The 15,480-nt window shown below is 41.1% G+C and overlaps 2 protein-coding genes across 9 annotated transcripts in view; one reads left to right on the forward strand and one right to left on the reverse strand.

Annotated features, from left to right (window-relative positions):
- The window catches only part of BABAM2 (BRISC and BRCA1 A complex member 2), a 444,883-nt gene that overhangs the window by 22,044 nt on the left and 407,359 nt on the right, over positions 1 to 15,480 (forward strand). The window lies entirely within an intron of this gene.
- The window catches only part of RBKS (ribokinase), an 81,954-nt gene that overhangs the window by 14,703 nt on the left and 51,771 nt on the right, over positions 1 to 15,480 (reverse strand). For 2 of the 6 annotated variants that reach the window (XR_001366716.2, XR_004326193.1), the window contains exon 8: positions 536 to 672. The exons of 3 other annotated variants lie outside the window; for them this stretch is intronic. Coding sequence is in view for 1 of the 3 variants with exons in the window: in XM_032497267.1 (XP_032353158.1) it covers positions 733 to 768 (36 nt within the window). In the remaining 2 variants the exon portion in view is untranslated. Of the gene's footprint in view, positions 1 to 535; positions 673 to 717; positions 769 to 15,480 lie in introns of those variants that run through there. One more of the 6 variants, XM_032497267.1, reaches the window with a different exon arrangement.

A 15,480-nucleotide genomic window follows, 5' to 3' on the forward strand; every position in this document is an offset into this window, starting at 1 on the left:
TGTGGCTCTCCCAAGGACCACAGTATGTAAACAGACATAGAGACAGGGACTATGAATGGATATCTGTGGTATTAAAATTTTATGGGAGAAGAGGACAATTGGGAAAAAAAAAATCTCTTAAAAGTTTCCTTGGGGTGGATGGGTGGGTGCGTGGTAAGTAATTTTAAAAAAAGGTGTGTGAGAAACACCAAAGTAGGGCCTCTTGCTACAAAGAACGGTCAGGGTCTTTCAGTGCATTAAGAAGCCCTAACCAGCAACCACCAAATTGCAAGGCTTGCTAGGCAGGTGTTGGTAGCTGCCTGTTTTCTTTCCACTGAGCCAGAAATTCCTACATTTCCCAGCCAGTTCCCTTCCTGTTTACCTCCATCTACACTCTCCATGGCCACCAGCAAGCCGCTGGCAAGCCCCAAGCCCTGGAGCGAGGACTTTAACAGGGAGATTAGAGCTAGTGTGTCCTGGCCTATCTTCCAAGGCAGGAAAGGGCAAAGGTTCTCTCCTGGGCAGACAAAACTGAGCCGTCAGTCTGTAAACATACCACGAGATAGGATGCTGCTTTCACAAGAGCTCCGTTTCACAGCGCAAATCTGAGTATTTCTCTCTTTTCTTATCAGCGCATATTCACATCATAAGGATGACATCATGTCCTTTCCATCCTCAACCTTCCGGCCTTCCCTGTAACCAGATGAGTTTAGGAGCATCACCATAGACACTGAGAATCCACTTTTCTTATCATTATTGTGTAAGTGCAGCTGATTCTTCTAAATAAATCTGTAGAGGGAACATGGACTGATCATTATGTCATAAATGTACATGACTGGCTTCCACTATTAGCTGCCTTAATTTATTAAATTTAAATTTCAATTGTTTGGCTGAGATAGATTGCTTTTAAAATACTCTGACTGAAAGAAAGCAAATATTTTCTGCCTTAATATATTTCAAGTGATCACTGTTTCATATTGATTAAGTATGAAACCACGTGCAGCAAAGTTTTGATGTGATTTTAATTTCTGTCTTTTAAACAGACACAGTATTTTCCCCAGATCTAGAATTCATTAGGAGTTAGATTTTTTCAGTTTGATTGAGATATAATTCAATCTGCCCATTTAAGTATACGATTTTCACAGGGTTGAGCGACCATCACCACAATCTAATTTTAGGAAATTTTGTCTCCTGTAAAAGAAACCTCAGACCCATTAACAGTCTCTCCTCATTCCTCCCTACTCGCCGCTGGCCCAGGAACCACTAATCTGCTTTCTGTCTTTACAGATTTGTTAAATAGGCACACATTTTGAGCAAAATCATTTCCTGTTCTAATTCCATAATTAACCAACAGCTTATCTTCCCATAATTAACCAATAATTTAATCATAATTAACCAATTACATTCATACAGAAGCTCTTGATTTTAGCTGCCACTTTGTATGAAAAGTGAGGTTGATGTTGGCCTAGTGGGAACTGTTCTTTGTTACTAAAACTGCACTCCCAACAAGCACAAGGCAACAGGTTTAGCTTCCTTCCTGCCCAGATATGTTCACTCAACAGTCTGTAGAGTTTCAAAGGTAAATTACGAATACACCGGGAACTTAGTGTTAAAGAATTCCTACGGTGAAGTTGTTTGTAAAGGCTAACCTCTAAGGGAAGAGCCACCCACATTCGTCTCAAGCACAGACACATTAACTGGTCTGTTTCTAAATCTTGGTTTCTAGATTTGGTTTGCTGGGGGGATTTTCTGTTTGGTCCTCTCTGCAATGACTAGTATGTGGCAATAGACACTTAGCTTCCTTCTTAAAGGTCATGACTCTCTAGCAAAGGGCTGAAATGGGTGGTTTTAGTACAGACCCTTGCATTGCTAGTGTGTGACAGGTCCTGGGCACGAGAGTGCAGTGCCCACAGTCCATCTTTACTGAGCTTTCCCTAGAAAATAGCATGTCTGAAATGGATATATTTTTCTAGCCCCTTGCAGCCAGTAGTCAGGCAATGGTTTTCCTCTCTTAACACCACATAAGTTGGTGAGTGAGATGGTAGAATCTTAGGCACATCCACCAAGGAGATGAATCAGTCATTATTTGGACAAAAAGGTGGATCTGGCCAAGGGAATGGTAAATACAGGCCTTTCCCCAGCCCTTTGCTCTGACATAATGCTCAGACTACCAGAGTCCTGTCTGCAGAATGACATGACTTTCACTTTTCTATAGAACTTTCTGATTTACGGAGCATATTTGTAGATGTGATTCACTCTGAATCTCATTACAATCTGGTGAGGTAGCTAGGGCGGGCCTTTCATTTTCCAGATGAGAAACCAACTGTAAGAACTTGCTTATGGTCTAACAACTAGGTGGCAGAACTGTGGTGTCTCAGTGAAAGGCCAGTCTCTATTAAAGCAGTCCCCTGGGGGAGGCCATACATGTACTCCAACTGTGCTCAAAAAGATTTTGAAGCTTGTTCTTTGGAATACCTTAAAAATCAGTAGCACCATCTTTGAATATCCTCAGTGATGGCAATATTTCATCTTCTAAGTCAGTGGTTCTCAAACTAGAGTGTGCATCAGAATTGCTTGGGGCTTGTTAAAATGCAGATTGCTGGGCTCCACCCCCAAAGTTTCTGATCCATTAAATCTGGGGTGGGGCCCAGGATTTGTGTTTCTAATCAGCTCCCTGGTGTTGCTGGTATTACTGGTCCAGGGCTATACCTTTAAGAACCACTATCCTAAGGAATTTATTTCTGGAAAGAGTGAATCACTTAAAACCAAGTCCAGTGATTAAGATGGGAGATCAAGTTAGGGAATTCCACCACTGGCCAAACACAATGGGTGACTATAAGGAACATCACTGGCTCTGAGGGAAATTTGAATAAAGCGCTCCAAAAAGGTTCTGAATAATGGCAGTTTGATGGGACTACTCCTTTTGGATGCTTGCTAAAGAATTCTTCTCATGTTCAGTAGCACGGTCATACATTCATTATCAACCTTTTATCTTCCAGCTTTAGAAAAACAAAAGAATCCATGGAGGCGACACCCACATTAGAGAGAATCAATATTAAGGAAGAATTAATAGCTATTTACGGCAGTTGAACTAGTCAGACTAGTAGAGTGGGGTCCTTTCTATGCTGCAAACATGATGGGTTAGAAGACGAAGGGAAAACTTTGACTCTTCCTACCCTACCTTTTCTGTTGCGATTAGAATGGAAAAAGTGGAAAGATCTAATTTTGGATGCCAAAGATAAACATGCAACATTTTATAGGGGAAAAATCGTAGCAGAAAAGAAAAATGAACTACATTAGGTACTTAAGCTGGGAGTCAATCCTTCATGTCACAGTGGGGAAAAAAAAGGGTGGAGGACTGCCTAAATATTGGTTCTAATTTTATTTCCAATTCTACATTATATTAAATTCTCCTTGTACTCCTCTTTAATTTATAGCAACTGCTGACACAAATTGGTGTGCCTTCTCTTCTTTGACATCAGTATTTTTCTTGAATTATGCATTTCCTTCTGGAATGAGGTTTATGGGGCAAAAGCCTTCTTTCACTTAGATGGATGAAAACAGAGAGGGATCAATGGGAGGTTGAGTGCAAAATCAAAGTCAGGTGAGGTAATATATGTGCAAGGCAGCATTTCACTGCCCCAAAAGATTGTAGGTGGTATTAAAAAATGACTCTGGTCTTTCAATTTTCAACATATTGATTAAAATTCAACTACTAGAGAACAAGAAAAACTCTACCAACCTTCATCCCACAACTGCCAGATTCTGCATTGATTGGTACCCTACTAGTATTTAGTGACAATTTGTAAGAGTATGATGATCATAATAACTGCATCAACTTTGATTTGATCTAAAGTTGAGTCAAAGGCAAAAGAACTTGCCAGCCTGTTGCCACGTGTTTTCCCTGTCCCAGCCTTCCCCCTTGGATGTACATGGTTGTGGTGTTCTACCTCTGAGGTCAGCGCCATGAACTGATCTGGCTTCGTTATTGGTGACATGTTCCTGGTCCAAGAAAGCTAATGGTCTGTATTGACAGGTCATTTGCTGGCTCCATTTGGGGCCCGACTCAGTGTCTCAGAGTCCACTCTCAGCTTCTGGTTGTTGATGGGTTCTGGGCTGGCCAGTCACACCAGTACTGAAATGAGCACTCTGATGAAGCTGTTTTGAGCTAGCGCTATCCTGTAAGCAATCCTTAGCCATCTCTGAAACCCCTCCATTTTTAATCTTTACCCATCACCCACTCCACCCCAGGAATGGAAACCGGGGATAGGGTGAAACTCTATGCTTTGTACTTTGCTTGTTAGTTTAGAAAAGTGGAGAATTGTGTTGTAGTAATAATAATTTCAGTGAAAATGTTCCTGAATCAACATGGCCCCATGAAAGTAGCTGGATCCTAATGCTCTTTGGCTGAATATGGCAATGCCCAGCAGCCACGTCATGATGTCACTTCCTCTCCAGTGGCTGGGGTCTGAAAAACCTGTGAGGGTCTGTTGTCAACCTGGGAGTGGGTGGGCCATGAGTCCAAGAGCCCGGGGCTGCCCCGGCGCCTCTGCAGGGGCAGGGCTGGCGTGTGCTCGGCAGGGCCACTCTCTGGCCCAGCCCTCACTGCTCTTCTGTCTGGCCAGCCACCACAATGGCCTGTGGAGACTCAAAACTGGTTAAAAAAACCCCATTCTGGCCAAAATGTCTGTGGGGTATTAATTTATTCTATAATTTAAAGAATTCCACTATTAATGAAAGAGAAGTAGAATCTTGAGTATGAACTGAAATTGGAATAAAAAAGGCCCATTCTTCAGGCACTATTAATGGAAGCTTTGTATATAAATAACTTGATATATTGGTGAATAAATGGCACTTAAAACTAAAATGTCTGTTAGTGATTCACTGGATTCTAAAGACTGGCCTTGCTTTCTGTGGTCAGTGATCTTTTTAATTTTTGACTCCACTATTCTAGACAGAAAACAGTTAATCCAATATGATTTAGTATCACACAGAAGATTCCGCTAAAACATTTTCTGCCAAATGTTCGTCTTCTAACAGCTGCTTTTTTTTTTTCAGTGAGAGGTACTTGAAATAAAATCATTGTTCTCCACGAAAACTGCATGCTAACTAATATAGAGCTACAGGATTATTAAACAGCCAAGGCATTTGATAATATTAGCACCAACCACAGGTTCCACTTCTGCTGATGCACAACATTTTGAGTAATTAGTCATTGCACAATACTGTATTTATATCCTTTCTTGCTTGAGCTGTTAGGCCACAAAGTCAGCAGGCAGTTGCTGTTATAAAAGGGTTCTCTGAGTTATTTAAGTTTCTGCTTCCTTACATTTGCTGCTTCACTCTTGGGTCTTGGGCCAGGTCTACACTGTGAAAACGAAGGAAGGAACTGAGCAATTGTTCTGCGAATCTAACTGCTGAAAGCTGGTGTGGATGATTCACAGCAAACTCTGAGCGCCTTGGCTGGAATACCTGGTATTTTTGTCTACACAACCCAAATTCAGCACATACTGGCTGCTTTGTCACTTTGTTAGGGGGAGAGTGTGTAGTCTCCTGAAGGCTGTGTTTCTATCAGGAGTAAGCGAGTGTTTAGGGCACAGGTGGTAGGGCAAACTATCTGAACTAGCATTATGTTGGAAAAGAGTTTTCTTCAAATGTTATTTACTTAAATGAAGTTGCATAGATCAGTGATCCCCACCAAATAGGGGTGGCAGGCAGCCAGGCACGCCCAATAGAAGGTACACAGGGATCACCAGAGCATTTCATCTCATTTTATTTTTTGTAAAGACACAGGCAGAGAATCACTGATGATATGAACTGTTTCTAATGGGAGTAGGTCTAAGCTCTTTGGTGAGTCAGGGCTCAAAAAAAAAAAAAAAAATGCTGAGGAACCACTGAGACTGGTAGAATGATTTATTTGTTTTGACTGAGAAATAATAAGCATCTTACTTAGTGCCCCTCCCCCATTTTTTAAAAAAGGAAATGAACTACCGTTATGTCCTCTGAATTCTTAAGAATCACTGAAATGAATGGAAGTAAGAGGAGGAAAGTGACTAGTTACCCCTTTAAACTCTGTCCCACTGTAGTACAGTTTTATTCACCCGCCCATGCACACACAAACACAGAGATTATTCACCTGAAGCACACATCATCAACACTGAAAATACACAAAGTCTGCACACTGCTAACCAGACACACACAAACTTTCACACAAAAGGCAGACAGGTGTTCAGCAAGCTATGAATCACCCAGCTGTTTTCTCATTTCTATGTCTACCTCTTATCAACAGTAATGGGCACTGAGGGCAATGGGCATGGCTCCAGCTCACTGGGCTCTACAGTTTGGCTCCAAATGGTTTTTTTCGCCTCCTTATAATTCCAGGCCTACCCAAGAAACACCTTCACACAATGGAAACCACTTAGGAGACCTACAGCACAGTCCTGGCAGCTTCGCTGCTGAGAACACTATTGCAGCATCCTAGGAAGATGAGCAAGAAGCAGACTACCTGCTCACTGCCCTGCTATCACACTGATGTCTGGGACACTTAAGGAGCAGGGGAAAGTAGAGCTTAGGCGTCAGAAGCTAAAAAGTCTTTTTTTTGTTTGCTTGTTTTGGGAGGGGAGGTAATTAGGTTTAATTAATTAATTAATTTCTTAGTGGAGGTACTGGGAATCAAACCCAGGACCTAGTGCATGCTAAGTAGGCACTGTACCGCTGAGCTATACCCTCCTCACAAGAAGTCTTAATTGTCAATGGGTAATTAATCTCCCACAACCCCATACCATCCCTTCTTGCTGGGAGAGGATTTCCTGTCCATTCAATTAGGTACCTTCTAGGCTCACAGAACACTCTAAATCTAGATTTAGATTCGGCTCTCTTGACTTTTGCTAAGGTTTTAACAGTTTTTCTTTTTTAACCCTCTACATCCTACCTCCACCTCCAAGCCCCTCTTCTCCACTACCACTGCTCTTCTTTTAGTCTCTGGCCATTATGAGTTCTGAAGCAGAGGCAGGGTTCCCAGGTCCCCTGGGGAACCCCTCAGATGTCAGGCACCAGGGACGTGTACATGCAAGTCCTGTCCTGGCTGTGGGACAGTACTTTAGGAAAAGGGAAAAAACAGCCTTGTATCTGGCCCTGGTTCAATTCCTCAAAGTGAAGATGACATTTCTGGTAAGCAGTTACAATTAGATTTTTAGAGCCCTGGGTTTTCAACTGATCACATGCAGGATTAGGAAAGATAATTTAAAATATTTAATTCTGCCTGATTAGCTAGTAAATGAGGTGATCTGCTGATGTGGAAGTAATGTGATAGAGTTAATATGGCCCCCTGGCATGACAGATGTCTTGTGCCTGTCGATCAGTCTCTTTAGCAATTACTTTGTCCTCTGTCCCTTTTTTTTTTTTTTTAAATAGTCAGTGAACTTCTTTTTGTCATCTTCACCTTTTCTGGCAGTCAGAGTCAGCAGAGTTTGCACAGACATCATGCCCAGTTACTGGTATCATTCCTAAGGTTAAGATGGCTGTTTCAGAGCTTCCTTTGGATATGAGTTTTCTTTCTTCTAGGATGCCAATTTCAGAGATGTCATTTACCCTCTGTAACTTTTTTGGGGGGACCTGGCCTTTCTATGACTGCAGGTAAAACAACCTAAGGATATATTTTAAAATATGGAACTGGGTAATTATTTTGTTTACAAATCATTAAAAAATAGCATTTGTATATGAGATTTATTCTTTCCCTTGGCATATTCAATGTAGAATTGAAGGAATATAAGGAATCTTATAGATCTTCTAGTGCCCTGAGAACCCTGGGGCTTAGGGAGGCTAAGTGACTCTTACACACACTGGTTACTTTCCCAGAAGGAACTAGAACTCTTGTTATTTCAGGAGGGCCTTTTATTATATGCCAAGCACTGTATTAAACCTTGGGGTTGCCCCCAAATAACTCTGTGCTGGACCTTGAGGATGGGTAGGAGTTTGCTAGGTAGGGAAGGAGGAGTGTTTTTTCATTCCTGAAACTGGAGAAACAGTTTGGGAAAATTGAAAAAGAAGAATTACATTTCCCATAGCCTCTCTAGTTAGCAATTGAGGCCCTTATTTAAAGAAGTTTAATGAAAAGATGTTTTGGTTACAGTCTCTAGGAGTGGTGTATCTCTCTTCCAGGTTTGATCATTCAGTCACAAGAATGAATGAATGTGATCTGTGACTGAACCTTTGATATCTGGACTGGCACCATCCTGCCACACCACCTACCACTCAGTCCAGCTCCTTGCCCTGTATAGGAAGATGCTGGAGTTGAATGACAGTGGGACTTGGTTTTCTGTCCAGTAACGTACAGAGTGGAGGTCATACCCCCCCTGTGTAATGGTGAGTGATGCAAGCTCCTTGTCCATGCTACCTGGTACCCCAAAATATCCAGGTAAAGTGAACATCTAGACACATAGGGACCTACTAGTGAGTGCCAAGATGTAGTGAGTGCTTTCATGTGCCAGGTGCTGTTCTAAGGGCTATACATGGGTTATTGCATTTAGGTGAGGCAGCACTGTACTGCACAAAGCAGGCAGTGCTTTTGGAAGATCTGGAAGCTTCTGAAGATCTAGAGAAATGGAACAATTTACAGAAGTCTGTATCATAAGAAGTGACAAGGAGAGTCAGTGCTAGAATGCCAAATAGGAGAGGCTGGACACTAGGCAAACTGCCACCAGACCAAGAGGGTGCAGTAGAGAGAACATGGATGTTAGAGTCAAGCAGACAGAAAGACAGACCTAGAACCAATTTCTTGGCTCTTCCAACTTACCAGTTGTAAGACTCTGGGCAGGCTGTTTACCTTTGGGAGTATAATTTCCTCCTCTCTAAAGTGGGCATTACCTCGTCTAGCAGGGTTCTAAGCGCGTGAGAAAATGCATAGAGTCCAGCACAATGCCTGGCCTAGAGCAGTGTCCTGCTTTTCTTTATTAGCCAAAGGATTCTCACGTCCCCAAGAATCTGTAAGAATCAGGGAATCTCAGAGATCTCCCACTCCAGACATGTCATGTTTGGATGTACAACCTGAGCCCCAAACATAAGAAGTCATTTGTGCAAAGCTGCCTGCTAGTTACTGGCTAAGTCAGGATTAGGACCCAGGACAGCTCTGCTCTCACATCGGCCCTTAGCCACTGGGATTGATGGTTACAGTTGAACCATATGCAAAACCTTTGAGAAATTTCACCAGAAAAGGTGATTCAGGCTGATCCTGTTAGTTCGCTTCAGCTTATTTTCTCCTCACAGAACAGCTGACTTGTCAGCATTCACTTTAGGTCGCTTCTGCAGCACGCTCTTTTGCTTTCTTGTGTGTGGTGGTCTACTTGGTCTTCCATAACAAAACACCACAGACTAGGTGGCTTAAACAACAGAATGTATTCCTCTAGTTCTGGAGGCTAGACGTCCAAGATCAAGGTGCTGGTGAGATAGGTTTCATTCTGACGCCTCTTCTCCTGGCTCGCAGGAGGCCACCACCTTGCTGTGTGCTTACATGACCTCCTCTTTGAATGCACAGAGAGAGAGAGAGCTGTCTGGTGTCTCTTCTTACAAGAACACTAATCCTGTAGGAGCAGAGCCCCACCCTTACAATGTCATTTAATCTTGATTACTTCCATATAGGGCCTATCTTCAAATACAGTCACTTTGAGGGTTAGGGTTCCAACATATAAATTTGAAGGGAGCACAATTCAGTCCAAAAGATTGTGTTGCATATGCTCCATCTGTCACGAGCCCTTCCATTCAGGAGGCTTCAAATAGGAGGCAGGTGAACAATGAAGTACATGAACTATTCATGTGGTCAACAAGAGGCATCACCTATGGCCTGGCCCCTTTTACAATTCCTCCAGGTCATCCATTAACCAAAGATCAAGAAACATGGGAAAGCCAAAGTCTGATCATTCATTCTATTATTAACTGTGAGAATGATGACTAAAGAGTTAAGCTGAGATATATAAGCAGATTCATTCAGAAAGGAAACTTGAACATGAGTGAAGTATCTCTGAAGATCTGCCGTGCATTTGAGTGACAAATAGAAACAGTGCAGCTTTGACATTTATTCTGATATTTCCAAAGGAAACTGTATAAAATAACATGTTTTTGAGGGAAATTGTTTCTTTAGAAAGATTAAGGAAAAAATTGTCATATGTGTAGAGAAATATCCAGATTTAAGGAGGCTCCAGTGCTGTGGATCTGAAGGTCATGTGGATCAGTTTCTTTGGCATTGGGACTCTATCCATTTAGAGGTCATCCTAAGTCAAAGGGCTACTCAGCCTCCTTATATAGAGATTTGGGAATACTTGAGAGGTTCTTTATGAGACCAAGAGTGATTTGTGGCCTATCTGGCTCCTTTGTGAGAATAATGCCCTGTTTGCCCTTTGAGAAATGGTATCATCTATCTTATTTGCTAGATGTGGCTCCAAATAGTTTTGTGCTATGTCCCAAAGTCATATTTACTCCAAATTTCAAAGCAATACTTGAAAAATACAGGCTTATGGAGAAACTCAAACAATACTATCCCCCAGCCTAGTCCCCTTCCTGTGAGTGATGGGAAACAGTTTGGTGGGTTTTTTTTTTCTTTTCATATTTTAAATTATGCTTTTACTTACAGATAGCTAGAGTTAGTTTTAAATCACTGGCACCATACTATTATCATTTGGCTTTCTCCTACTGATGATTATGTAGACCTGTTAGATCAGGTTTTTTTGGTTATTACAAACAGCTGAAATAAACATTCTTGTACAAATATTTATATATGTGAATACTTCCGTAGGATAGAATCTTAGAAGGAGATATACTAGCTCAAAGGGAAAACCTATTTTAAAAATTGGTACTGTCAAACTGCCCTCTGAAAACATTCTGTGAATTTGTATTCCCACCAGGATTATGTGACAGTATGTGTTTTCTAATTTATGTAGCCTGTGACGTTATCAATCTTCATTTTTCACTGACCTGATGGGCAGTGAAAGAGATCTCACTGTTATTTTGAGTTGCATATTCCTGATTTCTTATGAGGTTGAACATTGTCTCATTTCTTTATTTTTTTTTATTTTTTCTTCAGTGAATTGCCTATTTACATTATTCTAAAGAAATATTTGATTTTTTTGAGTTGCAGAGCCTTCCCACAATTAGACATATTAATCCTCTGCTGTTGCAAATATTCAAGTGTGCTGTTAACAGATATTCAAAAGTGCAGATATTCAAAATATGCATAGAAAAATCTGGAAGGGTTTATACTAAAATGTTAACAATGGTTACATCTAAATGGTAGGATCATGGATATCTGACTTTCTTTTTTATACTTTTTTATGTTCTCTGATCTTTTCTCCTCTTGAAGACTAAACATGTATTAATTTCAGGAGTAGAAAGAGAAAAAAACCAATAGAGTTGATTAGGTGTGGGTAAAGGTGATGAAGGCTCTCAAAGCAATTCTAAAAGAGGATTTCCCAAGGTGCTTTGAGTATTGTCAGTATCAAAATTACTTAATTCTCCTAAGGTCAAAAATCTAAAGGAAATAACAGTCACTTCTTGGGTAATAAATTGGTATGACAGTTAAAGTCAGCCTTATTATTTTATAGTTGTCTCTTCAGCACCCAAGATTCTCTCATTCTTTACCCAAGTATTTTATGGCCCAACCCTTTCTCAAGTATAGGCAATGAACAGTGAGGGGCACTCAAACATCTTAGCTATAACAGAAGTTTCTGGACAGAAATGTGCAAAGTCTCTATTCAAGGACTAAATGGCTTCTGAGCTCTAAAACCCCTCAGAAGTGCTACCAATTCTTAACAAATGCAAAGAATGTATGTGCTGATTAGAAAGAAGGAGGTAGGAGAAAGAAAGAGTGGTTTGCCTAAGAAATACAGTTAAAGGTGTGTCACAGAGACTACCATTGGCAGAGCCATGTGAGAGCTGGTGAGTACTTGATCCTGTCAGCAAGATGAGGGCTAAGCAGGAAACAGGACCTCAGTTTGCTGGACTTGAGAAACAACTTCTTGAGAGCACCTAAATTCAATGATTCTAATTACATGACAAAATTAGTTTGGCTTTCCACTGGCCAGGGGACTGAGGAGGAGAAGATGGCGTGGGGTTGGGTGTGGGGCGGTCACACCAAGATAGAAACAATGGACTTTCAGATGTAGGATTTTCAAAGACTGAACTGTCATTCTGGATGGTACCTCAGAATTGGATTAATGGGGGCCTCTCCTTGAGAGCAGCCTGGATGGCTGAAGGCCAGACCCCAGGGAGGGGGGCATATACCACGGAGAGTTTACCTTGGAAAACTGTGGGCAACCCACCAGCCCCAGCAATCACCCCGCCCTCATGAGTGCTTCTATGCAAACTCTAACAGAAACGATTCCACTTCTACTGGTGCAATCTCTAGTTTGGAGCTGATTCTCAAGCCCTGGGTTGTCCCTTGGGGGCACCCATGCAGCTGGGCTGATGCTGCCAGGGAATACTGCAGGACTGGAGTGTAATGGACAGGGAGAAAGAGGAATAAACAACAGGGCAGATGAATGACCCATACCTCTGGCTTTTGATTACTCTCAGCTTACTGATATACCCTGAATTATGATGATTTATTACAAAGCAAGTGATTCTTGAGACAGCAGATTGAGTCTATGGGCGAAATTCTTGAAATTAAGAGTATCAATGCAGATTCTGGGACTTAACCATTTATATGTAGAAAAGCAACTAATAAATCAAGAATTTTAGAGCTTATAGACCACGGATCATTAATGTTACAGTATTTTATGTCACTATCACAATAATCCTAAAATATCACCATGGTTATATGTGTGTAACTCTGACTATGGAGTGAATATTCAGTGCCATCATGAACACAAGAAGCCCCTAACCTTCAGGTTGGAAGGACTTGGGTGAGGACTTGAGCACCACGTCATTCTGAGGCTGAGATTCAGATAACATATAGAGATGGGAAAAGAGACACATCTGTCTTGTCTTCCAAACTGAGCTGGGGACATCTGCAGCTACTGCCACCATCTCAGTCTCGTACAATGGGAAAAACGGATGTAAAAATAGAAGCAATACATCCAGCTATTAACACTGAGGCAAAGCCGGGTATGGCAGTCTGCAGAGGCACGGGTGCAGAGTGGACGACGGCTCCTTCTAGGGCACACTGTCCCCACTGGATGGCGTGCCAACTAACTCAAGAATTCTCTACCAACCACGCCATCCCTGATTTACTCATTTCCCCCCAAGCTCTAATGAGGTATGATTGACAGATGAAAATTGGATATATTTAGGTTGCACAGCATGATTTTTTGTTAAGGTGTACATTGTAGTGGATGACAAGGAGGAGAAAAGCGAGAAGGTTACACACTGCCTGAGAGCAAGTTATACCTCCTGGCAGGAAAGTGAAGGAGCCTATTTGTTCAGAAGAAAATGTCTCCCTGGGAGTTCCTCACCTCACCGAGTGGGTTAGCTCCTCTCTATTAGACTTATGAAGAGGCCAAACAACTGTGTGCAGAACAGGCAAGAATTTTAATAATGAGAGTGCTGGATGAGAGGATAAAGACAGCATACGAGAGCTGCGGGAGATTCTACACCCAGAAAGTAACTACCCTTGTTTTCTGTGTCACGGCTGTTCCACGGGGCGGGGGGGTGGATTCTGAGTGCCCATTCAGTAGATTCAGTATGGATCTTTCTGTTGTTTTTGGTTGTTCTTTGTTTTCTAAATTGAGATATAATACATCTACTATAAAATTCACCCTTAAAAAAGTGCACAATTGAGTGGTTTTTAGTATATCCACAAGGTTGTGCAACCATCGCCACTATCTAATTCTAGGACATTTTCATCACCCCAAAGAGGAACCCTGTACCTATTAGCAGTCACTGCCCCTTCTCCCTTCTCCCCAGCCTCTAGCAACTGTCAGTCCACTTTCTGCTGTGATAGATTTATCTACTCTGGATATTTCATATAAATGGAAGCATACAGTATGTGGCCTTTTATGTCCAACTTCTTTCACTTAGTAATGTTTTGGATGTTCGTCCATGCCATAGCATGTATCAGGATTCCTTTTTATGGCTGAATAATATTCTATTGTGTACATACCACAATTTGTTTATCCATTCATCTGATGATGAAAATTTGGGTTGTTTCCAATTTGGGGCTATTACGAATAACACTCTGTGAACATTTGGGTATAAGTTTTTGTGCAACATGTTTTTACTTCTCTTGGCTGTATACCTGGAAGTAGAATTGCTGAGTTATATTGTTAACTCTAAATTGAACTTTCTGAAGCACTTCCAGAGTGTCTGCCAAAGTGGCTACACCACCTTATGTTCTTATCAGCAATGTTTGAGGGTTCCAGTTTCTCCATATCCTAGTCAGTAGTTGCTATCATCTGTTTTTGATTATAGCCATCCTAGTGGGTGTGAAATGTATCTCATTGTGTTTTGTCATTAAAAAAAACAAAAGCACCCAAGCTGCTCATAAGAACTTAGTTTAAAAAGACAAGGCTTAAGTGTAAATGCCTCCTTCCTCTCTACTCTCATTTCTGTGGGGCAAATACTTTAAATTCTTTTACTGGTTTTGTCTGATATTTATCTTCTATTTCTGGTAGTATGCTTATACCACTGTTTTATTAAAAAATCTGTTTGAGATATTCTCTCTTGAATTCCAACTATGGAAGCTGAGCATTTAATTCTCTTATCTTCCCCAGTGTGCACACAAATACACATTCACTTTATCCTTCCATTTTCACAATATGATTATAATCTCCATTTTTGGTTAAATCAATAATTGGCACTTACATTGTTATGACTATGCATTCATAGCCATGTAATGTACAAAATTTATATTTACTTAATCATACCTTTTCCCCTCAGACTCCAGATGAGATAGAGGAACACATTTTCTTTTTTATTCCCCCACTCTCAGTTTTCTACATATTAATTACTACCTCATCCTCCAATTCTGCAAGGGAGCTAAAAATCTCTGGGCATATTCAAACACAATGGATATTCCACTGTGTCTTTCTCTTTCCTTTTTTTTTTTTTTTTTTTCTTTCTGAAAGACATTCCTTCCAGAGGCCACCACTCTCCTGCTCCAATCTGGACTGCCTGGCATGGGCTTCCTGCGTAGCTCTTGTTCTGGAACTTTCCTTCACCATCACTGACTTCTTTCTTCCTTTGCATTGCCTGTTTCCTGGCTCCCATATCTTCCTCTGTCTTAGTTTTGTCCCAGTTTACAATAGCATACCTTCCACTAACTTCTTTATTCCTCTCTTCCTCCATTACTGTCTTCTTTTGTGTTAAATAGATATTTTCTAGTGTACCATTTTAATCCTCCTGTTTCTTTCAGGTTTCTTTGTTGTTGTTGGAGTTCTTGTCTTAGTGGTTGCACTGGTAATTCCAATTAACACCTTAACTCAATCTAGTTTAGATGAATACCAACTCAGTTTCAATAGCACACACAGTGGTTTATGGATGCATTCATGCTATCATGGTAGAGTTGATTGACTGAGA

Source organism: Camelus ferus, chromosome 15 (genome assembly GCF_009834535.1).
Source record: "Camelus ferus isolate YT-003-E chromosome 15, BCGSAC_Cfer_1.0, whole genome shotgun sequence".
In the NCBI taxonomy this organism is placed as follows: domain Eukaryota; kingdom Metazoa; phylum Chordata; class Mammalia; order Artiodactyla; family Camelidae; genus Camelus; species Camelus ferus.